The following is a 26,096-nucleotide window of genomic DNA, read 5'->3' as shown; positions in this document are numbered from 1 at the left end:
GATAAAATCGGCATTTGATTGGTTTGTTTATGTGAATGTGTAAATCTATTCAGAATAGGCCTTTATTAATAATGTAGCTTTTGAATATATTTTCATATGCGTAGAATTGAAGAGAGAGAGAGAAAGCGAAAGAGAAAGAGATTGAAAAGAAATAGGGTGCGTTCGAGGAGCACGCTTTTAGCGCTATGAACATGCATTGTCCTTGTTCAACTTTCCGTAAATAACAAAGATAGAACGACGCTTTTAGCGCGCAAAGCGAGGAGCACATCACACACTTGCATAAGCGCATAATCATAAGCATAAGGAATTTGATTGGTCAATTTTCTTATGCATAAGGAAATTGACCAATAAAATTTCTTATGCTTATAAATTTGCGCTTATGCAAAAGTGTGTGCTCCCCGCTTTAAGCGTGCTTCCCGAACGTAGCCATATTGAAAATTGCAGATTGCAGGGACGCACGTTTCGCAGATTAGCGTTGATTCGCGTTTCTTGTGTATGTACAGGTTCGGTCATGGATTTTTGCAAACTATGCATACGCCTGTGATGTTCCTCCGTAATGTTTTATGTATTCGACATTTCATGTGTTTGCCGGTTGTTGCATACTTGCCCGACGCTGCATATTGCATAGAGACTCGTGATAAAACAATGACTGAACTTCTCAGGTAAACGTTTCAAATATTCTTAAATCGCTAATTACATACTCTGCTAAATCAAGCTTGATCATTTCACATGCATTTCTAGGCCAAATTTAAACTCGAATTAAAACTTATCGAAACGCGCGAAATGTCTTAGAAATATTTATCATTGTAATTCGTGTTTGATATTCATCTCTTTTAGGTTTTTGGCTCTTTGCAACTGCAAATCTTTTATATGGAGAAGGTCTATAATTGTTCCTTATATATTAATTATTTATATACAATCTTACTAAATGCAATATATTCATGTACCAAAATATATATCTTTATTAATTTGGAAATTTTTTATTTAATTTCAGTCTGTATAGCGAAATCTTATTATATAATTTGTGAAACACATGGCAGGAAAGAAATTTTTGGATTACCATACATCTTGTATAGATGATAATGATGAAATCGATGATCTTAATGAGAAACTGCTGCAACTGTTATCTGCACAAAAGGTCTTGTCTCAAATTCCCAAAAATCAATCGTTGTATGATGGTCGACTCAAAAATATTAGTTCCAAAGTAGGATTCAAAGCATCCGCTTCTTCATTATTCAGCCATTGTAGACACAAATGTTCTCTTTTATATCATGATAGTCCAGTTAATATACCAACTTTACCCATTCAACATCTTCCACCCGTTGGAGTATTTTGGGACATTGAGAACTGTCAAGTTAGTTTGCTAATCTTTTCTCTTATCTAAAAGATGTATCATTAATATGATATTTTACAATTATGATACTTTGCGATATTACAGGTTCCTAAAGGCAGATCCGCCATAGCAGTTACACAATTAATTAGAGACAAATTTTTTAATGGCTATAGAGAAGCAGAATTTATTGTAGTTTGCGATGTTCAGAAAGAGAATAATCAAATTATACAAGAACTGAATGACGCTCAGGTAAAATGGCTGCGCAACATGATTTTGTCATTGGTGCAATTAATTTGTTATCCAATTTATTTATTTTTCTTATGCATTTACTAGGTTAATTTGATACATGTAGCTGCCACATGTAAGAATGCTGCAGACGAGAAACTTAAACAGTCCATCAGAAGGTTTGCCGATATTCATGGCAGCCCAGCAGCTATAATTTTAATATCCGGTGATATTAATTTTGCCGCTGATCTCAGTGATTTACGTCATAGGAAAAAAATTTATGTAATACTGTTACATAAAAAAAATACCTCGGAAGCATTAATATTATGCGCTAATGAACATTATGATTTTATGGAGCTTACGGAGCCACTTCCATCCAGAACTCCAGCAAAGGTATGAAGACTGGTATGTGAAGATAATAATATTGACAAAAGAATTTTTTTATTTGAAATTCCTATGAAATAAATCATGGTATATACTTTACTTATGTATTTATTTCATAAATGATATTTAGAGTGTGTGTCAGTGTGTGTATATATATATATACATACACACAGAGTATATATATATTTGCTTATATTCAAATGTACTTTGTCTTGTATATGTATGTGTACATTATTTGTTATATATCCTGGTACATATGTATGATTTTTATAGATTCATTTATATTAACACACATTACATATAGGGAAGGCACTAGTGATTCTAATATACTTGTATAAATATATATATATATATATATATATTTTTTTTTTTACTGATGTATGAACTTTAAATAACTGGCATAACATGTTTTAGTTAACATTAAAAATAATTGAAATTGTATGTATTTACTAGTAATTTCGCAAAGTCAGAGCAATTAATGGCAGTTTATATATAAACTTTTATTAACTGATTTGATTTTACGAGTTCATCAGTAAATGTATATAATTTCAAATCTTTTTTTATGTTGATCGAAACATGTAGCCAATTATTTAATGGACACATCAATAATTCTGTATAAAAACGTCAATTGATCACTCTCATCATACATGTACAAATTGTATTAAAATTTACTAGCATGTATAATCTTTCCTCTGTATGTATATGTTTGTTTTTTTTCCACCATATGAAATTACCCATGAATTTAACACTTTCAGGGTAACGAATCCTATGATCTTTTAGTTAGTAATCTTCCTGATGAGAAGGATGTTAATGTCATTAAGCGTCGTCTTAAGCAATTATCTGATAATTGTGGTGGTCGTGTAATAGATATCCAATCAAATACTGCCATTGTTCGTTTTACGTCGCACAGTTCTGCGGACAGGTATATATCTTATTAACTTTTTGATTACCATGTAATACACACATACACATAAAGTTTGATTACTTTTTTTAATTGCTTAATTTTTGAAAGAGTTGTATTATTTTTTATTTTATATATTTAGTTTAATAGCCAAAAATTAATATATCACATTTTATTGTTTGATAAATTAAAATGTATATGCAAAGTTATAGCTTAAATACTAACTAGAATAAATTGCGATTTTAAATAATTTTAGACTGCAATCGAAAAGTTGAAACTATCGAAATTTACATTATCTTTTTGTTATTTATTGATTAGCTAATTTGTATACAAACTTATTCAAATAACCCGCCTGTATATCATGTAAATCAGCCTTTCACATTCTCTATTATAAAAGATTTTGTGTGTATACTTAAATGATAGTACTGCGTCCCGTCAGGACGGGAATCCGTATAGAAGAAGATTTATGTATATTTATATAAGAGAAAGAAAGAAAGAAAAAACATCATGTATCTTCTTCGTTACATACGGATGTAGTGGGGATGAAAAGATAAATAAGGAAGGTTTGAAATAACAGACAATAACATAACGAACATAGTGAAAAGTCAAAGAATATTGTATAATAAGTTGTCTTATATTATTATACCTTTAGTACCACATATACATATATCGGAGAATTTATTATAAAAAGTTGATTTTTTACACAGAATAATATACATATTATTAGTATTTATTATTTTATTTATATGTTATATCATAATGTTGACTGATGGTTTTATTTCTGTTTGGGGTAAGTTACAGTATCCTTTATCATTGTTAGAAAAATTTGCGCCATGTCTTTAATATTGAAAAATATATTATACCCAATATATATTCCTTGTTGAAATAAAATTTTAAATGACAATTTTTATTGTTTGCAATTCAAATGAAATCGTATATAGATATTTGTATATTCTTGTGCCTGCAAGGTCATTTATATATATATACACACACACACACACACACACATGATATATAAAAGAAGGAACTGTTTCTATTCTGTTCAGCTGACTATACAATAACAATATGATTTCTCTCTTTTCTGTTTTTTTTTATTTTTATTTATTTATTTATTTCTCTTTTATTTTGGATAGAGCACAGAAACGAATGGAAGGAGAATATGTTCTTGGATCAAAAATACTTGTAAGATATCTTGGTAAAGAAAAAGGAAGTACAATTGGCAAAAATCTAGGTATGTTTGTTGGTGAAATTCTATCTCCAAATATAACATACACTCGATCGCTAAGCTTATTATAATTCATTATATTTTTTTCAGGAAATATTACAACACGAAGTCGGGCAGTCAGTGAATCGGAAATTGTTACCGACTCTAAGCAAAGCAGTTCTAAACAAATGTATGCTGCGAGTGCCTCTATATTAGGGACAAGAACCCTCCAATTCCCAAATTATCAAACATCACCACCTGTAGTCGGCGCTTATCCTGCTTTTAGCGCCCATTGCGCGCCCATCAATGCTCCCCCGCTATCAGGGTCAGTCCGTTAAATTTGTCATCTAAATCTATTTATCTAATAAATTAATACAATATCTCGTTTTCTTCTTTTTTTATTTAAATGATGGACAATCCGAGAAAGAGCTCTAGAGTCGCGAGTAGATTGTTATCCTTGCTGATTCGGGCTATGAACTTTGTACTTTGATCTTATCTGATAAACTACTAAACAGATTTTATAAATTACAAGAATATACTAAAAATGTGTGTAATCTTAATATCTTTATCCTATGTTTTACAGAATGGTGCAGCAACCTCCCATATTTTTTGGGAGATCGTTTACGAATAATGATGTGAATTTTAATAGGACATATAATGAATTCGCTAGAGTGCAGTCACCATTAATTTGGCCAATTGCGGAACCTCATCAGTATAGCCATATATGGGAAGAACAATATAAGGTTAGTTTCATGTAGATGAATATTTTCAAATTTGATCATATTTATTATCTATGTTTTCTTTGTACGTAATTTTGTCCCTGCTATTATTAGCTTGTTGTTATGTTTGTTGCAATGTTCGCTTATATAATAAATGATAATTTAAAGCTGGAGAAGTCGAAGATATCAGGAAAACGAGCTCATATCTCGCAGGTTCGGGATAATAATGTTGCTAATGTTGGTATAACTTCTCGTACTCCTGAAGGGCTTCGACGCATTAGAGGTACACACGGTTCTTTGGCTTACGCTTCCGAATGGGTTGGAGGTCGACAGTCGTATAATTCATTAGCTGTTCCACTTAATTATAATGGTAATAGTTCGAAATCAATTTTATTACTTCAATTGCACCTCACAATAGTTAATGTTATATATTATTGTAAAACAATAGGGCAATCCAACTCTTTTAAACGGCGTAGTCCATCTCCTCTATATGATGCACCAACTAGAGAAAAAAGTGCATGGCATAGTCAGGTACAAACATAATTTTTTCTTTTTCCTAGTGTTTAATACAATATATTTAAAGAAATAAAAAGAAAAATATTTTCTGTTTTAGAATCAACAGCAAATTTCTACACGGAACAACAAAACGCCATCCCCTTATGAAAATAATATATTACAAGGGGCAGGACAACACAACCAAACCTCGCGTTCTTCGCATCTGAGTGATGCAGAAAATGAAGAAGTAGAGGTATTCCTTTTTTAATTAAAAATTAAAACTTAAAGTTTGCTTAAATTGAAGTTAATTTATTCTTGTATTTAATTTCAATTTTAATTGTTATGTATTTCTCTCCCTCTCCCTCCTCCCTCCTCCCTCTGCCTCCTCCCTCTCCCTATCAATATAAAATGTTATTCTTTAATCCCTTTTCTGTTTCTTTCAGAAATTTTGTAATCCTATAAATAATCGCAATGGATCTAGTGCTAATAATGGCACTAATACACCTATTGAATTGCAAGTGACAAATTTAGATCAAAGCATCGATATAAAGGATATAAAACGGATTCTTTCATCTGTATTCATGGAACATGTCTCAGTAAGTAGCAAGTTTATTTAATTTATTATAAAAAAAATCGTAATTATATTATTCTATATATATAATTATTATATTTTATTATATATATTACCTACATATATGCGCATTACATGTTATATGAGATACTTAAAGAGATTTTCTTTCTCTTTTTTTTTTTTCAGAGCTGTCATATTTCTGTATTTATGCAATCAGACGGTAATTTTGCCGCCAGCGTCAAAGTACCCTCGCTACCAGACGCACAATATGCAATTTCGCAATTACATCGCCGTAAAATAGGCTATAAACGCATACTGATATCTTACGCTCATACTGGTGGAACAAATCCCCAACTTATCCGAGCACAAATCGTACTACTTTTGCAAGAGGTTCCGGGACACAAACTTCCACTATTCAAGTTCCGCGAAATGTACGAGAGCCGGTTTATGATCTCTGTAAGCGTCTCCGAATTATACAAAATGAAAGACGTATGCGTAATTACTGAAGATCCAAGTGGCAGAATGGTCTCGCTCAATCCGGATCATAGAAACACGCCATCACCATGCAACACAGTACAGGTGTGCGATAATATTATATTATTACGCGAATATTATTTACAGCATCTATAAAATATGATGGATAAAAGCCGAGTCTGAGCTTTTTCGGTGATGGATAGAGCTTCCCTTAGTTCCCCTCACTGTTGAGAAGCTTTGATCACACTGTGAAGCGTACTATATCATGCTGAATTTATGTTCTTTTATATAATAGAAAAGATTATATGTATTATACTTTAGACATAAAAGAGACTGAATAATGCTTGTAGGATGGACAAGTCAAATTGCCGTATTGTACAATCCATATCGCAAAACCGTTGTCTGACAAAGGTTGGGCAGAACAAGAGATGGCATCCTTACCTAATGTAAAAATCTCCTTAAAAGTTCTCGAGTCTCGTATGGAAGAATTATTAGCGTCGCACAATGGCATACTACCTTTACCAAGGTACATTTTCCATCATTTATTGCATTAATGAACCTTCGTATAGTTTACAGATGAATAACTATTAAGTAATAAATAATAAAAATTTCTGTAGCTTATAATCATACAAAATAAGTCATAAGCTTGTTTCGTAATGCTGATATTAATTTAAGATAAGAATCCTATAATCTATTAAATAATTTCAGTCTACCAAACTGTTACGAGGCTGAATTTAAGGAAAAATTGGAAATTGTAGAACATGGCGTGCCTTTGGAACATTTAGTATCATGTTTATCATCTATTGAATTAAGACAAGATATTGGCAGTGTAAAGTATCTTGTGTGGGTAGGAAGAAAGGATCATGAAAGTAACCAGGATGGTAAATCTCTTTTATAAGTTTTAATTTTAAAAATCTAAGGTATGCTTATCAAAAATTTTTTATTATACCAAAGTCACAAGACACACCTCACTTTTCTTTCAGAAAACAAATGCGTAAGTCCATCACTCGCAAATCAATTAGCCCTTTTTAGTCGTGAATTGGTTGATCTTTTGAAAACCGCTCCACACTGCCAATTGCCCTTTAATCGATTTATACCAGCGTACCATCATCACTTTGGACGGCAATGTAGAGTCGCCGATTATGGGTTCACTAAACTGATTGATTTGCTAGAGGCACTTACACACACAGTCCAAGTATGTAAATTAAATAGTACTGCAAATATATAAAGTGTTAACTTGAAATGATATAAATGATGTACAAATTGTATCGCATATATTTTTTTTTTTTTTAGGTAATGGGTGAAGGCAATAAGCGCATGGTTACATTATCGCACCGTGCTCAAGTACGTCGATTCACTTCGGATTTATTACGAGTACTCAAGTCGAAAGCGAGCAAACAAGTAGCACTATCGGAATTTCCAAATGTTTACGGCAGAGTAATAGGTATATAAAAAACTCTTTGCACACGCACATTTATTCGTATTTATAATTAAAAGAAAATAATTAATATCTCACACCAAATCTTTTTGCAGCAAAACCGTGGAATATTGTGGATTACGGCGTGTGCAATATCGAAGATATTCTCGATGAAGTGTCCGAAAACACAGTTGTCGTAACATCTATCGAGGGCGGCGATAAAATGATCGCTATTCCCAAACGTGAGCAGACTGTGGAAGAGATGGAACGAACAAGATTGTTTGCTAAGGAAGTACGTAATTTGCGAATTATCGAAGAAAGCTCTGAGATCTAAGTATCTTTTAAATTAAATCCTTCAAATTAATTAATTTAATAAATTAAATTTTTTATACACAGGTTGTCGAATTACTGCAACATGCACCTCAATGCAGAATGTTGTTCAATAAATTTGTACCTTCCTATCATCATCATTTTGGTCATCAATGTCGAGTATCAGATTACGGATTCACCAAATTGATCGAATTGTTCGAAGCAATTCCGGACGTAGTTAAAATCGAGGAAGTTAATGGAGGCGAGAGACAGATATCTTTAACTGAGACAGAGGGTCTTAAAGTTCTCGCCGAACAAATATCGAAATTGGTAATGCGCGCCAGAGGTGGCCTCATGGTCTCGAACATCGCGCAAACGTTTTTACATCAATTCGGCTACGCATTACGTCCCGAATTATTCGGTTGCAATTCCATGTTACATCTTATGCAAAAGCTTAGAGATACCATTCAGGTAACACGATATTATATCGATACAGCGATGTCTCACGATAGCATTTCAATTTATTTATATCAATTATATCTGGATTTTCTTCTTTCGTCGCAGATCATAGATTTGGCCACAGGACCTGCTATTATCACAATAGACAAATCACATTTGCAACAAACAACTCTTCAATGCCGACGCATACTGATGGACCAACCTCAATATAGAATGCCTGTTAAAGAATTTGTTCAACAATACTCTCAATATTACTTGAAGCATGAATCTAAGACCAAAAAGCAAGAATGTAATCTAGACAAGTTTAGAAAAGATCTGGCAAATGTTGTTCGGGTATGTATAAATTTTATACATTGGCCTAAGCTTGATCCATCTATATACTTTTGTTTTATCTATGTTTTATCTTTTGTTTTATCTTTCGCAAAAGTGCAAAATAATCATTCACACCATTGCTTAAAATGCCCTGGTTAAAATAACACTTTGACGCGGTCCAGAATATATGTAATGCATTTTAAGAATATATCTCGTAGTTTACAGTGGTTAATGGCGAACAATTCATCGAACTTACACCGTTACATCGTTTCGCCTGTGATCTTTATCGTGTAATAATGAATTATGGTGGTACATTAAACTTGTCGCAGTTTGATGTATCATACTCGACTATCATAGGGTCACCTTGTAAACCTGCACAATATGGTTTTCCAACAATAACTACACTTTTACAAGCATTACCTTGCACCGTAACGATAAAGGAGACAAGGAAAAAAGAAGCAGTTATTTATTTGAATAAAAAATTGGCTGGTAATAACAATTGAAAAATTTAATATTTCTATAATATATTTATATATCGATATCGCGCTAATTTGAACATTTATTCTTTGCTAAGCTGCGGCCGGTATAATTTTACCAACGGTATATAAGCCGATGTCATCCTGTCATGATACAGATTCTAGCAACGATTCGTTTGAAAGTGATTCTTCTTACCGCGTAAATGTGTCAAATGCTTTGGGCATGGTAGATAATCATGAGAAATGGATAGATCAGTTGACAAACATTAATTCTTGGAAAGTGAAAGAGGATAAAGCTTTATGGTCGGAAAATTGTATCAAGCATTGGAAGAACTTGACAAGTTTGGAAGAACGCTCGATTAATTGGTCGGAAAGCGGCGGTGAGAGCTTCCTGAAGAGTTTAATACGTACACCGATAATGCAACATGACTTTCCTCCGCCGCCACCTAAGCCCGATTCCCCGCCCGAGGTATTATTCTAATAGACATTAATATCCATCTTTTTTCTACTTGCAAGTGTTAATTTATTAATAACTGTGAATTTTCTTTTGTAGGATACCGTATGTAAGGAAGAGCATTGGAAATCGTCGCTATGGATGTCTCCAACGAAATTTACATATCCGCAAGACGAACATTTGACGAACGTACAGGTAATTTTTTTTCCTTTTAAAATATTTGTATTTGAGAAATAGCGTTTTTATATATATATATATATATTTTTTTTTTTTCTTTAATAATATATATTAATTTTTGTCATTTTAACTATTTTTTTAGGTTCCTCCGTTAACTTTACCGAGCTGGAATCAATTACTATCCATTGATGGTACATCGGACTTGCTATCACCAACGAAAAATCTGTTACCTGCTGCTGCGAATCCTTTGTACTTGCCTACTTCTCCTTACTATTCCAAGTCTGTTGTTGCGCCACATCCATCTGAACTGCCGCTTCCTTCTTTATCCCTAACACCCAAGAAGATATTGATAGATAATCAGAAGAAGATTGCCGCGAGAATACATCTCAATCTTGCAAGCTCCGAAAGCGAAGATAATACTATCGATGATGATGAAAGCAGCGATAGCCATAACACTTCTAGTAAGTTCTGTAAGTAGCTGTATTAAAAAGAAAAAAAAAATTTTTTATAACTATTTCTATGATATATGTGTATGCTCAATTGCATTGTAAAATATCAGAAAACTATTAATTACAGTAACTAAAGGCAAGAGACGTTTGGCAGCCCAGTTTAACCAGCCAATCGAGCCATAAGTGGAGAATATACAGAAAGAGATGTTAAAAAGTGATAAGCTCAGGATCAAAACTAATTGAGTTTGATAAATTTTACGCTTGAAAATAGTAAGAAACTGCAAAATTCAACATTATGGTCTTTTGGTTACCACCTAAGATGGATTAGATTACCTATATAATTATTTCACAGATGTGGTAGGTACCACACACTTTATTTATATTCAAAATTTACAAGAAATTTGTGTATAGAGTAAATGTGTATGTAAATGTGTATGTGATAGAGAGAATACTGCTTATAACACTTGAGTTATTTTCAAAGGGTATGAAAATATACATCGAGTAAATATGTGATTGCTATAATCGGGATTCTAATATCAAATGCGTGAGTGATCGAATTTATACCGAGTGACATGTGCTGATAGTTAGGAAACATGTAGCATTTTTCGTACTGTGATATAGGATATAAAAAAAAAAAAAACAAGATACGATATATTAAAAGAAGGAAAATTTGGATGGCAATAATTAACTTTTGGCAAATCACACTCAAGAAGCATGATACAGTATATTTAATTGAGATTTATTATAATTTAAATCTTTTTATATTGTGCCTCTAATACACATTTTTTATTTGTATATTATAGATATAAATTTTTTAATCTTATTTATGTTGTTTCTTTTTTTTTTTTTTTTTTTTTTTTATTGCGTATATACGCGAATTTACAATCAATTTTTACTTGATTGTTTCGACCAGTTAATAACGCATATAATCATGGGATAATTTGTATCTGTTTTTAATTTTGTTTGTGAAAAAATGTGTGAGGAAAAATTAAATTAGATTTCAATAGTTATCAAGTATTAATTAATTTTATATTGTAAATAAATTATTGTTAAATCGCTTCTTTTGATTTGCCTACATTCACATTGTCAACAGCAATGCGAATTTCACTCATATAATATATTATATGTCTAAAAAAGATATCGTGTATAATTGTTGCCAACTAAAAACTAAGTGAAAATTCTCCTGTCCGCCATGCATTTTCATCTGTACACTTGTTCATCTTAATCGTCTTATAAATTTTCTATTTGCTCCATTTTTCATTTGTTCCATTGATACATTTTTTACAGCTCAATGTATAGTTTTTCAAATGTGTTAAAAATGAATGAGACAATGTTTTGAATATATAGCGATTATGTAAAATTTGAATGATACGATGTATAAGCTATTTTCACGTGATTTCACGATACGTAAGAAAAAAAAAAAATAATTTTATTGGTAAAAAAAAGTCTTTAGTGTTTAGAAATTAGTACTATTATTTGATATAGCATAATCGAAGAATATGTAGCAGGATGCGACACGTGAGATAAAACTTTAACAAAGATTGTAGGGACAAACATCATCGTCCGATACTATTAAATAACGATAAATACACGAAATTTTATTAAAAAAGAGACGAAACAAATGTAGAAAAATTGCACCAAAAATATATCAGCAGCCTCGTGTTGCACAATTCTTCTTTCTTTTTCATTCAAAGAGGAATAATGAATATATTGTGACAGAATTTTTGTACAATATTCTGTTAATGTATTAAATGAGTAATATAAATCATAATGTATCATGAGAATATTGCACTATTTGAATTGTACAGGCGAATGAGTATACTGATCTCATTTTTAATCTTATATTTTGTATTCGTAAATGCGATATGGATGTGTAATAATTCGTGAAAGGATTAATTAGATTGTACTGGATTATTAGGATTATTGCTACAATGGATTTTTAAATTTCATGCGATATGATTTGTCAATTTACTCTTTTTTTAGTACATTATTTTTTTAAAAAGTGAAGAATTTAAGAGATATAATGCTTGCGCTATCTCTATTGAGTTATTCAAAAATTTGCGATATGTTAAATGACAGTCGAGACATCGAATGTTATTTAATTATAAGAATCATAGTATTTACATGACTTTCTTTGAAATATTTTGTTTAATTTATTTGCACTAAAAAAAATATTTTTGTTACATGTTATATATTTATATGCCTAAAATAATGAATTCTTGTATTTTATATTTATATGAAAGATTTTGTGCATACATGTGTGTTTTGTAGAGAAAATTTTAATTCATTCAAACAGAAATATCTTATGATGTGTAATGTATGTCACTACATAGGATATTTCAATGCAAATAATTGTTTTATGCCCTAAATATTATATTGTATAAGTTTTATGTGTACTCAATTCACTTTGGCATTCTAAGTAATGGATGAGTAATCTGGTTAAGAAAATGTCAAGATAGAGAAAATTATAAATGAGATTAATGCATATAGGATGATTTTAACTCAATAACAAACAAAAGAATGTATAAATCATCAATGGAATCGCGTGTAAATGAGTATTTCGTAAATTAATTTGATATGCATATGTACAATAAGTAATCTTTTTATATATTGTACAATGAAAGAATAAAAAGAGATGAATTCATTCAATATTTAAGATATTTGCTACGGATATTCTTCTTCTATTTATATTGTAAGATAGCAATCATAGATGCAAAGAAATGAAGATTTTTATAAATTATTTTTATTATCCCGCCTTTTTCAATTCACAATATATATATAATATATCTGTACATTAATGCAAACCTGCAATTCTGGCCCATAATATCCGAATGCGTTTGCAATTAAATTATCATCTACAGTGTCAATATAAATTGCTACACCTTAGTCGCTTGATCTCTCATACCACTACCTACTGGACCATGACGGCGCTCCCAAATCATACGATGTTTCTGTTTCATATATGCATTTTTAGCGTTCAAACCTATACCCATATCGCCATCTGCGAAATTTGTTACAATATATTTAAATAGAGAGATATTGAGATGTTCAAAGTTTTTCTCATTATATTATTGTTCTCTGTATATCATAACTCCATGTATTATAGTAGCAATACTTACATTTTGTAAACCATGCAGCAGCCGCGTCGAAGTAAGTCTTCTTTAAATCATCGCATAAATAATCGTCATCACCGTGATAAAAAGCGCACTGTTCGAAACGACTTCTCAATATGAATAAAATTTCATCATCTACCGATCTGTTAGTAAAAGTTGATTGATTTAATATTTAATATATTCGAAACGAAGTATTTCTCGCAATTATAATATTGACCGTCGTCTTAATATTGTCAATACTAAAAGTTTTCCTTCTCTTTTTATTTTCTAATATTTCATAAAACTTACTTATCGCGCATGAATTGACAATTCGCCTCGGTATAACAAACCACATCGTCGGTGTAACATTCGTCAATCGTTGGTACACGACGGTATTTTTGATGATACCATGGATATTTTTTTTGATTCGGCACTACAAATTTCTCTGCAATTAAAAAAAAGAATCATTTGTTTATAATATATATATATATATAAAGAGAGAAATGCATAACCCAACAAATGATTAGATAATACCTCGAATATAAGTGACTGGCGTATCTAATACGTAATATACGGCATTCGCAAACTTGTATATCGGATTATTCTTCTCTGCCATTGTTGTGCAAAATCAGACAGAATCAACAATGACAAATAAAATTTCTTTTATAAAATTGCTTTTTCTATATACAATTCTGGGTGATTGGCACGACACACATAAAACTAACAAAATTCAATATATGGTCTGCTCTTTATAAAGCCCGTATTAGACTACGCATTGAAAATTGAAGATTGGAATTTGACTAATCAGAACAAAAGGGACTAAAATTTCTTTATTCTGATTGGTCAAATTTCAATCTTGAATCCTCAATGCGTAGTCTGATACGGGCTTAACTGAACTGGATACAATGCTTATTGGCCAGTTGAAAATAAAGCCTTTTGATTGGTCAATCGTATTGATTACTCTAGGCTCTCTCGGCACGCGATAGTGCTATTGGCGCCCATTCCAGTATTACTATAATTCAGTGCACACAAAATGGAATCCAGATCGAAAGGAATTGGCTATGCCATCTTATTCTCATTTCCATATATATATACACAAGCACACTTGAACTCGGAATCTACTATTAAGTCCTAGCGCACATATATATATATATATGTATATATATATATATATATATTTCAGAGAACTTAAAATTATAAATTGAACTAAAAACATTAAAATTAATTCAATTTAAAATATTTTGGAACATTTTTTTTCTTTTTAGCTACAAATCCTTAAAAGTTTCTAGTACACATAAATATATGAGGAAATAAATAACAATTTTATACATTTTTAAAAATTTGTTTATAGATGCACAATACACGACGAACACGCATGTACAGTAGAACATACGATTTTACTGTGCAGCCGCCGTGCTTGGCGCCGAACTAGTGGCTTGCGCTTGATCCTCGCGCAAACGATCCTTTTTGAGCTGTCCCATAAAGGAGGCCTTATCAGCAACGGTTTGGAAGCGACCATGTCCAAACTTGGAGCTGGTGTCAATGAACTTGAGATTGATCTTTTCCAATGCAGATCTCTTCGTATGCACTAACAAGGACTAGAAAATACGTTTCAACGTTAGTTTTGTTTTTTCATAGATAAATATCAATAATATCCACGTATTTAGTCAGTCCTATCATTTATAACTATCATCGTGATCAGAATAATATTGTAGGCTCTCATAGAATCTCATCATGTAAATGCGAAAAAATATATCGTTTATCATTAGTATTCGTCCTTACTTTTCTTAGAGTAATCACGCGTTTCTTCGGACCCATACAGCATCCCTTGATCATAACAAAATCATTGTTCACTTCACCATAGTGCGGGAAGCCACCCATGGGCGTGATGGTTTTCTCGGTAAGATCGTATTCCGTGGAAGCATTATTTTTCACGATCTAAAGATACAAAGATAAACATAAAGATAATTTTGAATAGTTTTTAATATTTATTTTATTGTGACTTATTTTGGAGACCTAAAGCACAGATATGGTATTTGTGCATTAGGCACTATGACTAATAAGTAACTTTTATTTCGCCTTTTTCAAATTTAAGAATCAATCTTTCGACAGTTTCAAAGATCGACTTAAGATAAAAGGCGTATAAATTAATTAACTCCCAAATTTGATGATTACTTTGCCATCCTTGGTGTGGATGCCTTGTCCGATTCTGTAGATCTTCTTATTCATCTCAGTACGATGGTGATACCCTTTTTGACCAGCGCGCGCAACAGTAAAGGACACGCGGCTTGGATGCCACGCACCAATACAAGCGACCTTCCTCAGACCTTTGTGAGTCTTGCGCGGCAATTTCTTAGTGTGCCACCTGGATGTAACGCCTATAAAAAACACAAAAAATGTCAATTGTTTAAAGATTAAGTAAGCAAGCTCGTGCTCATACAGAAGAAACTAAATTTGATTCACAGTTAGTCTTATTTGGTCAAGGACCTCAGTAGGAAGGCAGCATGGTTATATCCTCAAGATAATCAGATAAGTGCACATCATGCTTTTTTCATCATACAGTCCTAAGTAGTTTCTTATAAAACATGCTTCTCATGTCTAAGGGGAAAGGGGGGGGGGGGCACACACAAAAGAGGAAATGTAAACGCACAGTTTCGGGGGGCAGTGGGGGCGAGCAGCATTCACACACACACAAATATATAAATATGCACAAGTACATACCCTTATAACCCTTTCCCTTAGTAACTCCGATCACATCGATCATCTCATCAGAAGCAAATACATTATTGATGGGCACGGGTTTTTCCAGATGTTCGCGCGCCCATTGCACCTTGTCTTCAATAGTTCCACCATTCAATTGAATCTCCATGATATGAGCTTTCTTTTGACGTTGCCTTAACAATTTCATCTGGGGACAATAATAGAGGGATAAAAAATTAATTTATTCCATAATTATACAAGAATAATAGTATCTGATACATTAATATTCAAGTTGCATTATCGCATTACCTGAGTATGAGCAATAATGCGAACAACACTGCAATACTTTTTAATTTTCTTTATATCAGCTTCAATAGACTTGCGGCCAAGGTCGTCTTGCCATTTCTTCGAAGCTTTTGTAAATGCCTTCTTCTTACTCTTGTACCTGTCGAAAAGTCAATTGCAAAGCCCATCTATGTATGCGCTGCCACCTGTATACTCCTGTAACGTGTCAGTCTCATCGTAATGAGCGGAGACTGGGCACATTTCTTGGACCAACCGTGTTAAAATTTAGAGGTTTAAAACGGCTATATCCAAATGATTGCTCTCATCGTGTGAGCGGAGAGCTGATATGGCATTTACTTTTAGTATCATGTAATAACAATATACTTGTGTTTTCTTAAGAATAAAAGAACTGTACTAGACATGGTTTGTCTCAATGATCACTGCCCAATGAGCTCCACAGAGAATATGGAATATGCCTTGCTTTCGTGCATTCTGCGCAAGCAGAGCACGACGTTGCTCTTCGACATGGCAGTTTTGAGAACATACTGCATTAAAGGCAACTCTCGCACTGCAATCCGAACGAATCGACGCATTTGCATCGATCAACATTCGAATTAACATGTCGTAAACTCGTATATGTAGTTTTAACATTAATACGTATAAATATGTATGTTTTGACCTAAACTCGATCATCTTTAATTCGTAAAACATAAATGATTCCTACTAACCAGTTTTTGTAGAAACGTCTGCGACAATCCTCCGACAAATGTTCCGCCCAAACAGTAGCGAGTGCTCTAAGTCCATGTGGTGTTTCAATGTATCCGACAAGACCAACTATGATCATTGGCGGAGTTTCAAGGATAGTAACCGCTTCTACAATCTCCTTCTTATTTACCTCTGAAATTAAATAATTGATATTTATGAATAGTAAATAGTTTGTACAAAATAAAACAAAAAAAAATATTGATTTTAGAAGCGGACTGTGCTAGGTATGGTTTGTCTCAATGGTCACTGCCCAACGGGCTCCAAAGAATTTATGGAATATACCTCGTCTTCGTGAATTCTGCGTAAGCAGCACACAAAATTATTCTTCGACATGGCAATATTGAAAATATACTGTATTAAAGACAGCTCTCGTATTGCAACCTAAGTGAATCGATGCATTTCTGCATCAATCAACACCCAGATTAACATGTCGTACGATATCGTATATGGATTACATTAAATGTAAAAAAATCCTCAATATAAGCCATTTAAATAAAATTTTAGTATTCTTTAACATTTTGCTCAAATTATATATAACATTAATTAGGTTTCTTTTTATAATTATTACTCACTCGAACCAGGACGATCGGCTTCTCTAACAACGTGAGTCATACCGGCTTTGTAGCCGATAAAAGCCGTCAGGTGAACAGGCTTATTGGGATCATCCTTCGGGAAAGCTTTCACCTTTCCGCGATGTCTTTGAGATCTCTTCTTCGGGTAGAATCCCATCGACCCATGTCGAGGGGCGCTGAATTTTCTATGCGACTATATGTAACACACCAAGATGGAGAAATGTGAGACACGTGGTATAAACGTAATAAGGTTTTTTTCCAACAAAAAGAAAATCAGACCGCCCTAGAATAATTTCGTCACGGTTATTCAGTAGAAAACCATAAACTTTATAATCTAAATCATCATTAGAATAATTGGAGTTGTTGCGAATGCAAGCGAGTGTTGAAGAAGCCATGTGTACGCAAAAGCTGGCTACACACGTTGCCTCCTCATTAGGGAAAAAAAGGGAAACGTTAAAATTTTGATATCGATCGAAATATATTTGTTTTAAAGTTTGTAGAATATATTTAAGAGTACGACTGAACATTATAACACTACCGATGCTGAAAAATGTTGCGGATTTTAATAGATTCTCGAGCACACGTCCAACTTACCATGATGCTGTTGACGAAGAAAATGGAGGAACACGGAAGAAGACGCCTACTTTTATACCCAGCTAAGTCCTTGATATAAACTTTGAAAACTTGAATTCCCTATATGATGGAATTTTGGTTTTCTTTCTAGGGTATATCTACGCATTTTGTACGTCTATGGTTGGACATTAAAAATGGCGGAGCCAATCAGCAGCGGCGTTACACTAGTCGTGCTTTTCATAAATATAAAACTTCATGATCTGGTTCTGATTGGTTGTTCGAACACTTTGAAATATTTCGTAACGTCAGATAATAGCACTCTCTTTCAAAGAGTTGCGCGTTTGATCGTAGAACGTTTGTAATCTACATACGTATTGACGCGGTGCTACATTATTGCATACATATTATTGCACATTATACGTCTATATTCTCGGTGCATCTTGAGATCAGTCCCTCAGTCTCGGAACTCGCTCGGATTACGACGTGGCGAACACCATTTTGCTTTTGCACGGCTCTTTTTAACCTGCCTGCCATCTTGCGCGATCTTTGAGCTTGTCAGTGACTGAGTATTTGACAGCGGTGCCCGCGGTCGTATGTGAATTCGTCGTTGCCGCGATTGATCGCGGTCGACGTGTGACGTGTGGCTTGTTGGACGAAACCGCGGCCCCGGATGCGCGTGGTCGAAATACGAAATAGGTACGGAATAAACGATTTCCGTTTAAGCATTTTTCGCTCGCTGCTACTGCGCCTCCAATTTTTTTACGCCTCTGCTACGGAGATCTTGCTCATCGACAGCTAGTGTGATTCATGTAACACGGATGACATTTGCGTTGTCATTTGATTTCGTCAAAGCGCACGTTTATCTTTCGACGTGTTTTTACTTTTCGATTCTTTCAACTTGACAAATACTCACTCGTGCGAAGAGAAATTTGAGCTGAATCGGAATAGAATGTATTCTTGACGTGCTTTTAAAACTAAAGGCTCGAGGACACTAATCTGTACGTACCATATATGAGCGTGCGTAGCATCGAAGATACTTGAGCAAGAATAACGATACATTGTCTAAATGTTGTATCCATTTTTATATCTTTATTTTATGTTCTCTTGATTACCAAGGAATTTTCTTACATTCTTGCTTTCTTGCAGAATGTTAGTGTGAGCGATTGTATCTGTATCATTTTGCAACAGTCAAAGATCGGAAGACAGCAGGGATTATATACAAGTGTCGTGAAGATCCTCAAGAACAACGATGGATATAGATACGCCGGAATTTTTGTCAAAGGACGATGAGATTCAATATTGGATGGATTTAGCTCATCAAATGCATCAAAGGTAGTATATGTTACGTATACATATAATATATATGAGAAAATGAATGATAGCATGCCTTTTAACATGTATATATGTATGTTACTCTATTGTGAAAATGCTTTTTTTTTTTCCATATATATAGAGTTAAAATACAAATTTAAATTGTACTGCATAAATTAACATTGCACTAATTGTCATAAATTGAATAAGAAACTATTGCTATTTATTTAATGACTAAACAAGTCAGTGTAACGTCTGCATTTATAATTTATAATATATATATATATATATTTATATATATATGTATATATATAAAATAAAGTTTCGCTAAACCACGGTACATTATTTTTTCATTATATCACAATAAACGTTTGTATTCTTTGTATACAAGCATATAAAAAATATAGTGATTTTTCATAGCAAAAGATATTAAAAACATTTATTACATTGTCACAGAAAGTATGATGTTGAACGTGAACTGGAAGAGTTTCAAGAGAATTCACAAATGTTGGAGAAAGAATTAGAAACCTCCTTGGAACAAGCAGAAAAAACGAACAGGGAATTGAGACAAAGAAATGCAAGACTTGCTACAGAAGTCGAACAGTTGAGAATGCGATTAGATCAGCAGTCTACAGATTGCATCATGTTCCAAGGAAAAGCACAAGATTTGCAGCAACAGCACGAACATCTTCTAAAGTATATTAGAGAACTCGAACAAAAAAATGACGACTTGGAAAGAGCGCACAGGTATCTCATATTTCTTCACTGTGCGGATAATAAGCTGAAAAGCTGATGGAATTAAATAAATCGGTAGATATATATAATAAAACAATGATACATCTTTCACAGGATAAATAGGGTCACGGAAGAGGAAATAGAAGCTAAGTTTAATTTAGCTATAGAAAAGAATGCCTTACTTGAATCAGAACTCGATGAAAAAGAAAGCCTAAAAGTTATAGTGCAAAGACTGATGGATGAAGTTAGAGGTTAATAAGATTTTTTTTACTCAACATTATTTTGCAATACGAAAAGTAGTTAACATTTCATATTATTTTAGATTTGAAGCAGGAGATACAAGTACACGAAAGGCATCATGCTGATAATAATAAGATCGTTGAGAGAGTTCGTAATAGTATCGTCGACAGTAATAAGCTACAGGCCGAATTGGAATCAAATTCACCCACTAGTCAGATAGTTTCGCAAACCATACCTTCGAATAATACAACGACTTCGCCGATAAAACGTAGGTTATATAACGCTTTTGTTAAAGCATGTTTTCCATTTTGCATTACAAAAACAATTACCGAGATTGATGAAAGCTACAATCAATCGTGCAAACATCAAAAAGTGAAAAATTTCACATGGCCTAGAAGAAGGAAATATTGATATAAAAATGTATTGCATAAAATGAGAATTATTTAGAATAATTTACCTATTTTGCAATTTTGTGATTTACTTTATTATTTATTTTTAAAAATTGTTTATTGTTTATTAATTCTTTAATACTGTTTAATTATACATTCTATCCCACATGTGCGCGTGTCTTTCCTCGCACTTCCCTTCCCTTTCTTTCTCTTATTAAAAACAAATCAATGTGCAGTATTATCACTAATGTAATACTGAATAAATATCTTTGGCAATATTTTTTTTTTTTATTTCGACTTTTTCAATATATCTTTTATAATATAAATATTATACAATTTAGATTTAATGATAGAGATTTATTAGATTTATAGTTGTATTTGATTATAAATAATATTAAAATATAAGTGTGTGTGTGTGTGTGTGTGTATATATAGATTTAGAAAGCGAGAATTAATTTTTTTTCTTATTATTCTTCAGTTGGACATGGGATGGTAGGGGGTGTTATTGGAAACAACAATAATAATAATAGCCAACCATTGCCACCCTGTACCAGAATACTGGCAATGAATATGATTGGTGATCTCATGCGAAAAGTCGGGGTAAGCTCACGCAATTCCTCGATTATATTTTCTTCATTGCACTAGTAGTCTTTTAAGCTTGAAGCATGGCTTGTATGTTTTACTGTACCTTTTATGTATAGTATAAACTATGCCATTTGTAAAATTATATATATATATATATATATATATATATATATATTAAACATCCATTGATATAGATAGTTTCATTAATTTTATTGGCCAAACATCATATTTGCTTAGTGATATTATATCACGGATAAATTGATAGAATGTAATTATGTATATAGCAATATATAATGAAAGGTTGTAAATATTTCCTGTACATGTTGCAAGAGCAAATCACATTTGATTTGCGCTTGGAGTAGTCTCGGCAGTTGGTGTGACGTAGTTGGTGTTTTGTGGTAGCTTGACAGATGGGTCTGCATGGACTGTAGGAGAATAAAATGCACTTGTCCAAACGGACAGATATCAAATACTACCTCATCTACTATTTTATCAGCGGCCCAGACTCATGTGTCTACTCAATGTATAAGGCAACAACCTAGACCGACCGCGTACAGATCTTCAATGTGATTTCTCGTCGTTAAATTATTTTGCATCTCTTTAAAGAACAGGTTTCGATTTGATTTTTTGTTATTGCAGTGCTTGTGATTATTCACTGTGCACCAAACCTAATTTATGTATTGTCGAAAAAATTCCATAATCCCACGCTGTACTATTAAAATAACAAATTTAATATCCTTGCTCTAACATTCTTGTCAATTTAACTTTATTATGTCAATCACATAGCTGTAAGATATATTAAATGGCATAATCTTAATCATAATTATTCTTCTCTGCAGGCATTGGAAAACAAGCTGAACACAAGCAGAAACGCGTTTCGGGAAGATCAAGTTCGTGATCTCTACAGGTAACACAGCAATTATTTAATCATATTAAATTGTGTTGTGTACTTCTGTTTTATCGTGTAATCTATACACAGATTGATGTCATGTATCTATTTTAATATATTCTTCTTATAATTAGATTGATAAATTAACAAATTAATTGCTCATATTTCTCGATAAATTTTCATAATTCTGAACAAAAAATGTTGTATAAAAAAATATGATATATGATATACTCTCACTGATTTACAATTGTACTTACTGTTATATGTTGGTTGTGTTTCCATTGAATATGCTGTATCAGCGTCAAAAGATGTCCACAATTTATATATTTATTATATATCTAAGGCTTTTTACACGCAATATTAGGTTTAATAGAAATAGATGGCTGGCTCTCTTATTCAATAGATGACTGCCCTTTTATTATATTATATAGCAAAAAATTTCTCTTATATACAATATTTTATTTTAATATAATTTATGAAAAAAAATTCTTTAATATTATGTCATATTTGTTTCAATTTGTTTAGTCAAAATTTCTTAATATATTAAGGATTCCTTATTTGGTGGAGAGTGTACAGTGTTTGTTCTTATGCTTCTTAAGCCATTGTTAAATAACTTATATATGACAATGATGTAACTGATATTTTTTTTTCTTTTTTCTTTTTATAACAATGTTTCCTAAGCATGTGCCATGTTTGAATATGTTTCAATATAAATGTTTAATTATTTTTTATTGGAAACTACATGTGTGCATATATATTTGTTTTTATTCTATTGTAACTTGATAATCTGCTCTTAAAAGAATAATTAAATAATATTTATTTTGCAAAATAAATATGCACAGTAATTTTTTATATTAGTGTCGCATGTGCAAAATCTTCTTAATGCAAAGTGCAATAGACACATTTGAAAATGCAAAAAGTCACATATATATTTATATAAATTCAAATACAAAGTAGATTTATAATTAAAAATGTATATAATGTACATCTATACATGTCTATATAATTAATTCTGATTGATGATCATGCAATCTAATTTCTTGAAACAAAATTTCATATTATTCCATTGAAGTAAAAGATATAATTGCTAATAATAGATATATTCTGCGATTTTTATATATTTGTTTGTTAGCATATAAATATTACATAAGTTTTTCACATATTATAATGAAAGTTTCTTGCGTAAAATTAATTGTAGATATTAATATTACAGAAAAAGACATTTGTATAATTAATTTAAAATATGAGTTTTACGCGCCTTGTATATAGAAAAAGATTCATTCAAGTAACAAAATGTTTCAAATTTGTGAAAAACTGTGGTAATAAATTACATACTCTTATGTTTAGTGTGATATTATATGTATATACTACACACACACACACACACACACACACACACACACACACACACACACACATATATACATACATACACACACACAGATATCAAGCGCTACAGAAATGTGCAATTGTATTAAAAAAATTAATGTCAATGCTGTAATAAAAAAAATGATATAATATTTAAACAATTTTAAACAGCATTTGTGTGTACATTGTAAATAACATTTTTTAAATTGACTTATTGCTACATTAAGTCAATTTATGTTGACGTGAGATTATTCGTGTGGCTCAATCTTTATACAAAAAAAATATTTTTGTAATATAAAAGATATCACACACACATACATATACGATAAAAAATATGAAACAGTACATTTATGAGTCCTTTCCCGTATGAATGGCCATTGTTACTTTTATCCCATACAATACATTATATGGTATAGTAGAAATATTATAGCATTATTAATATGATATCCTAAATATATGTATTAATAGAGTAAAATTTAAGAATGGATTTTTTTATTTGCGCAAACAATATTTAGTCAAATTATGCACAAAATTAATCAATGCATGCATATTTTCTATTTTAAATAGATCATACCTGTCTAGTATGTATGTGTGTGTGTGTGTAATACACACACACACATGTATATTTTCAGTATTAGATAAAGTACAAGCTATAACAAGAGATTATTGCATTTGTTCAATTAGAGCTAGACGGCAAGTCAGAAGCCCAGCCTCAGGAAACAACAACCACATTCGATTGTAAGCGCAGGATAATGTCGCAGCGCAATCATATATCCGCACATCATCACATTGTACAATTCCGAGATGTAATGTTAGTAACGAAAATTTATTTAATGACTTTAAGTCTTATTATTAAGTTATTCTGAAAATTCAATTATTCGCAATTAAAATTAGAAAGCACTCTATCATGCCAAAAATAAAGAGTCGTTCATAGTTTTCACGGGTGTAAAATAAAATTTTTCTTATGATAACTTGTTTGTTAAAAAACATTGTGTAGAATAATCATAAATTGGCAAAGTTGATGAATTACTATACTCTTTTCCAATTATATATATCAAATGACATTAATTTGCTGTAATTATTACAAGCGATATTTTTCAGTGATGCCGATAAATGCTGCTAACGGAATAATACAGTATTCCTACTTTTTATACCATTCGCAATGTAACTCGTCAAGTATTTTCGTTTGCGTTTTTGTTACGATAAATAAATGATTTATTTTCTTATAAAAATAACTTACATGTGTAAGTATGTCACTATGATAACAAAATATATCGGTATCCCCCGATGTGACTTGAATCGACTTCTCTATCATGTTAACTCTTTCAAGCCTATTATGCTACATTGATATAATATATATACATATATTAATATGATTGCCACATGTGCAATATATAACTATATAATATATAGTAAATGATAACTAATTTTCATGTAAATAACAAAAAATAATACAAAATATATATATATATATATATATCGTTATTTATTATTTATATATTTATATAAAAAAAGATGTTCTTTTTTTCTTAATTATTCTCTACTTTATAATTGTTTTCAGACAATTTGTGGTTTTATATGGTTCGAAATTATGAAAAAATGGAAATTTGTGAATCTGTACATGCAAATAAAGAGCTTGGGTCAATAACAATGTTAAGCCAGATAAAAATCTTAAGCTTTTCCTCAATTTTATGAAATTTGAATAGCCTCGGCAAAAAGTTAAATCTTACATTTTCTTTAGAGATCACCTTAAGGAACAAACGTAAATGTTGCAAAATAAAATAATGGCTTATTTGCGTGATTTATAGCTCTACGTTTTAGCTTTTTATAATACATTCTTTTATTTATTCATCAAATTGGTAATATGTAATTTAACATATTATTGCCTCGAGCACTTTAGGTATATTAAACATAAATAAAATGTAATAATAAAATGGAATAATATTATTATATTTATTATAAAAGAATATACTTGTGACGCTTGTAGGAAATTACATAATTAATAAATAATTTATGAAATGTTTTTTAATATATAGGTATAATTGATCATAACTGCAATAGTGTATCATTGTTCATAAATAATTAGTACATGTACTTTGTAAAAATGTATACTTTTTAGCGCTTTAAACATATTTATGCATATGTACACACATGTAAAATTCTTCTATTTTTTTATCATTTTCTAATTGGAAAAATAATTGATTTTTATGGCTATTGGATGAATTCCAATAAA

General features: G+C 31.6%; 4 protein-coding genes and 1 non-coding gene across 13 annotated transcripts; 2 read left to right on the top strand and 3 right to left on the bottom strand.

Annotated features, from left to right (window-relative positions):
- The first annotated feature begins 453 nt into the window (after positions 1–453).
- Positions 454–11,150, top strand: Marf1 (meiosis regulator and mRNA stability factor 1-like protein). 4 transcript variants are annotated; one of them, XM_070307023.1, is made up of 26 exons: positions 454–662; positions 838–879; positions 995–1,354; positions 1,439–1,582; positions 1,667–1,951; positions 2,698–2,864; positions 3,977–4,074; positions 4,159–4,372; positions 4,631–4,790; positions 4,935–5,136; positions 5,215–5,297; positions 5,380–5,514; positions 5,705–5,857; positions 6,019–6,411; positions 6,657–6,832; positions 7,015–7,187; positions 7,290–7,501; positions 7,600–7,750; positions 7,840–8,015; positions 8,120–8,503; positions 8,597–8,824; positions 9,022–9,292; positions 9,378–9,748; positions 9,833–9,928; positions 10,053–10,371; positions 10,487–11,150. In XM_070307023.1, exons 3-26 carry the CDS (start codon positions 1,034–1,036, stop codon positions 10,540–10,542), a joined length of 4,968 nt encoding a protein of 1,655 aa, XP_070163124.1. In that variant the 5' UTR covers positions 454–662; positions 838–879; positions 995–1,033; the 3' UTR covers positions 10,543–11,150. The 4 variants fall into 4 exon arrangements, with proteins under 4 accessions (XP_070163124.1, XP_070163122.1, XP_070163123.1 ...); XM_070307021.1 differs by having other exon boundaries at positions 10,053–10,380; XM_070307022.1 differs by lacking the exon at positions 838–879 and having other exon boundaries at positions 10,053–10,380.
- A 1,936-nt stretch (positions 11,151–13,086) lies between these two features.
- On the bottom strand, positions 13,087–14,179 carry Nd-pdsw (NADH dehydrogenase (ubiquinone) PDSW subunit). The gene is made up of 4 exons (XM_070307059.1): positions 13,986–14,179; positions 13,761–13,896; positions 13,479–13,615; positions 13,087–13,360 (listed from the first exon to the last, which is right to left on the bottom strand). Exons 1-4 carry the CDS (start codon positions 14,065–14,067, stop codon positions 13,236–13,238), a joined length of 480 nt encoding a protein of 159 aa, XP_070163160.1. The 5' UTR covers positions 14,068–14,179; the 3' UTR covers positions 13,087–13,235.
- A 593-nt stretch (positions 14,180–14,772) lies between these two features.
- Positions 14,773–18,462, bottom strand: Rpl3 (ribosomal protein L3). Its single transcript, XM_070307495.1, has 8 exons — positions 18,368–18,462; positions 17,774–17,966; positions 17,165–17,333; positions 16,461–16,596; positions 16,173–16,359; positions 15,627–15,829; positions 15,234–15,389; positions 14,773–15,049 (listed from the first exon to the last, which is right to left on the bottom strand). The coding sequence occupies exons 1-8, from the start codon at positions 18,368–18,370 to the stop codon at positions 14,849–14,851; spliced, it is 1,248 nt and encodes a 415-aa protein (XP_070163596.1). The 5' UTR covers positions 18,371–18,462; the 3' UTR covers positions 14,773–14,848.
- Positions 18,043–18,119, bottom strand: LOC138939646 (small nucleolar RNA U43). Its single transcript, XR_011447880.1, has one exon. It is a non-coding gene; the product is annotated as a small nucleolar RNA U43 (small nucleolar RNA).
- Positions 18,463–18,658: 196 nt separating the features above from the next.
- Nude (Nuclear distribution protein nudE) lies at positions 18,659–26,005 on the top strand. Of its 6 annotated transcripts, XR_011447868.1 has the most exons (9): positions 18,661–19,042; positions 19,493–19,678; positions 20,114–20,404; positions 20,507–20,643; positions 20,715–20,900; positions 21,500–21,621; positions 22,446–22,513; positions 24,548–24,674; positions 24,965–26,005. XR_011447868.1 is itself a non-coding variant. In XM_070307496.1 (8 exons), exons 2-7 carry the CDS (start codon positions 19,596–19,598, stop codon positions 22,174–22,176), a joined length of 987 nt encoding a protein of 328 aa, XP_070163597.1. In that variant the 5' UTR covers positions 18,659–19,042; positions 19,493–19,595; the 3' UTR covers positions 22,177–22,217; positions 22,446–22,513. The 6 variants fall into 6 exon arrangements, 5 of the variants coding, with proteins under 5 accessions (XP_070163597.1, XP_070163601.1, XP_070163600.1 ...); XM_070307496.1 differs by lacking the exons at positions 24,548–24,674; positions 24,965–26,005 and adding an exon at positions 22,009–22,217 and having other exon boundaries at positions 18,659–19,042; XM_070307500.1 differs by lacking the exons at positions 24,548–24,674; positions 24,965–26,005 and adding an exon at positions 22,795–22,940 and having other exon boundaries at positions 18,660–19,042.
- The last annotated feature ends 91 nt before the right edge of the window (positions 26,006–26,096 follow it).

This window comes from Polyergus mexicanus, unplaced genomic scaffold, assembly GCF_030449975.1.
Source record: "Polyergus mexicanus isolate NDT 795.1 unplaced genomic scaffold, iyPolMexi1.0 SCAF_14, whole genome shotgun sequence".
Taxonomy (NCBI): Eukaryota; Metazoa; Arthropoda; class Insecta; order Hymenoptera; family Formicidae; genus Polyergus; species Polyergus mexicanus.
The sequence above is the reverse complement of the archived record's forward strand: the minus strand, read 5'-3'. Positions and strand labels throughout refer to the sequence as shown.

What these genes read in the sequence shown, in the direction of transcription:
- Marf1 (XM_070307022.1), top strand. Translation starts at nt 1,034, where the DNA reads ATGGCAGGAAAGAAATTTTTGGATTACCATACATCTTGTATAGATGAT. An exon ending in TGTTCCACTTAATTATAATG is followed by an intron (nt 5,137 to 5,214) that starts GTAATAGTTCGA and finishes GTAAAACAATAG; the next exon opens with GGCAATCCAACTCTTTTAAA. An exon ending in ATCTGGCAAATGTTGTTCGG is followed by an intron (nt 8,825 to 9,021) that starts GTATGTATAAAT and finishes TATATCTCGTAG; the next exon opens with TTTACAGTGGTTAATGGCGA.
- Nd-pdsw (XM_070307059.1), bottom strand. Translation starts at nt 14,067, where the DNA reads ATGGCAGAGAAGAATAATCCGATATACAAGTTTGCGAATGCCGTATAT. An exon ending in TGTCAATTCATGCGCGATAA is followed by an intron (nt 13,616 to 13,760) that starts GTAAGTTTTATG and finishes TTTTACTAACAG; the next exon opens with ATCGGTAGATGATGAAATTT. An exon ending in TGCTGCATGGTTTACAAAAT is followed by an intron (nt 13,361 to 13,478) that starts GTAAGTATTGCT and finishes CAAATTTCGCAG; the next exon opens with ATGGCGATATGGGTATAGGT.
- Rpl3 (XM_070307495.1), bottom strand. An exon ending in GCATTATTGCTCATACTCAG is followed by an intron (nt 16,360 to 16,460) that starts GTAATGCGATAA and finishes TATTGTCCCCAG; the next exon opens with ATGAAATTGTTAAGGCAACG. An exon ending in TAAGGGAAAGGGTTATAAGG is followed by an intron (nt 15,830 to 16,172) that starts GTATGTACTTGT and finishes TGTTTTTTATAG; the next exon opens with GCGTTACATCCAGGTGGCAC.
- Nude (XM_070307496.1), top strand. Translation starts at nt 19,596, where the DNA reads ATGGATATAGATACGCCGGAATTTTTGTCAAAGGACGATGAGATTCAA. An exon ending in GACTTGGAAAGAGCGCACAG is followed by an intron (nt 20,405 to 20,506) that starts GTATCTCATATT and finishes CATCTTTCACAG; the next exon opens with GATAAATAGGGTCACGGAAG. An exon ending in AACGACTTCGCCGATAAAAC is followed by an intron (nt 20,901 to 21,499) that starts GTAGGTTATATA and finishes ATTATTCTTCAG; the next exon opens with TTGGACATGGGATGGTAGGG.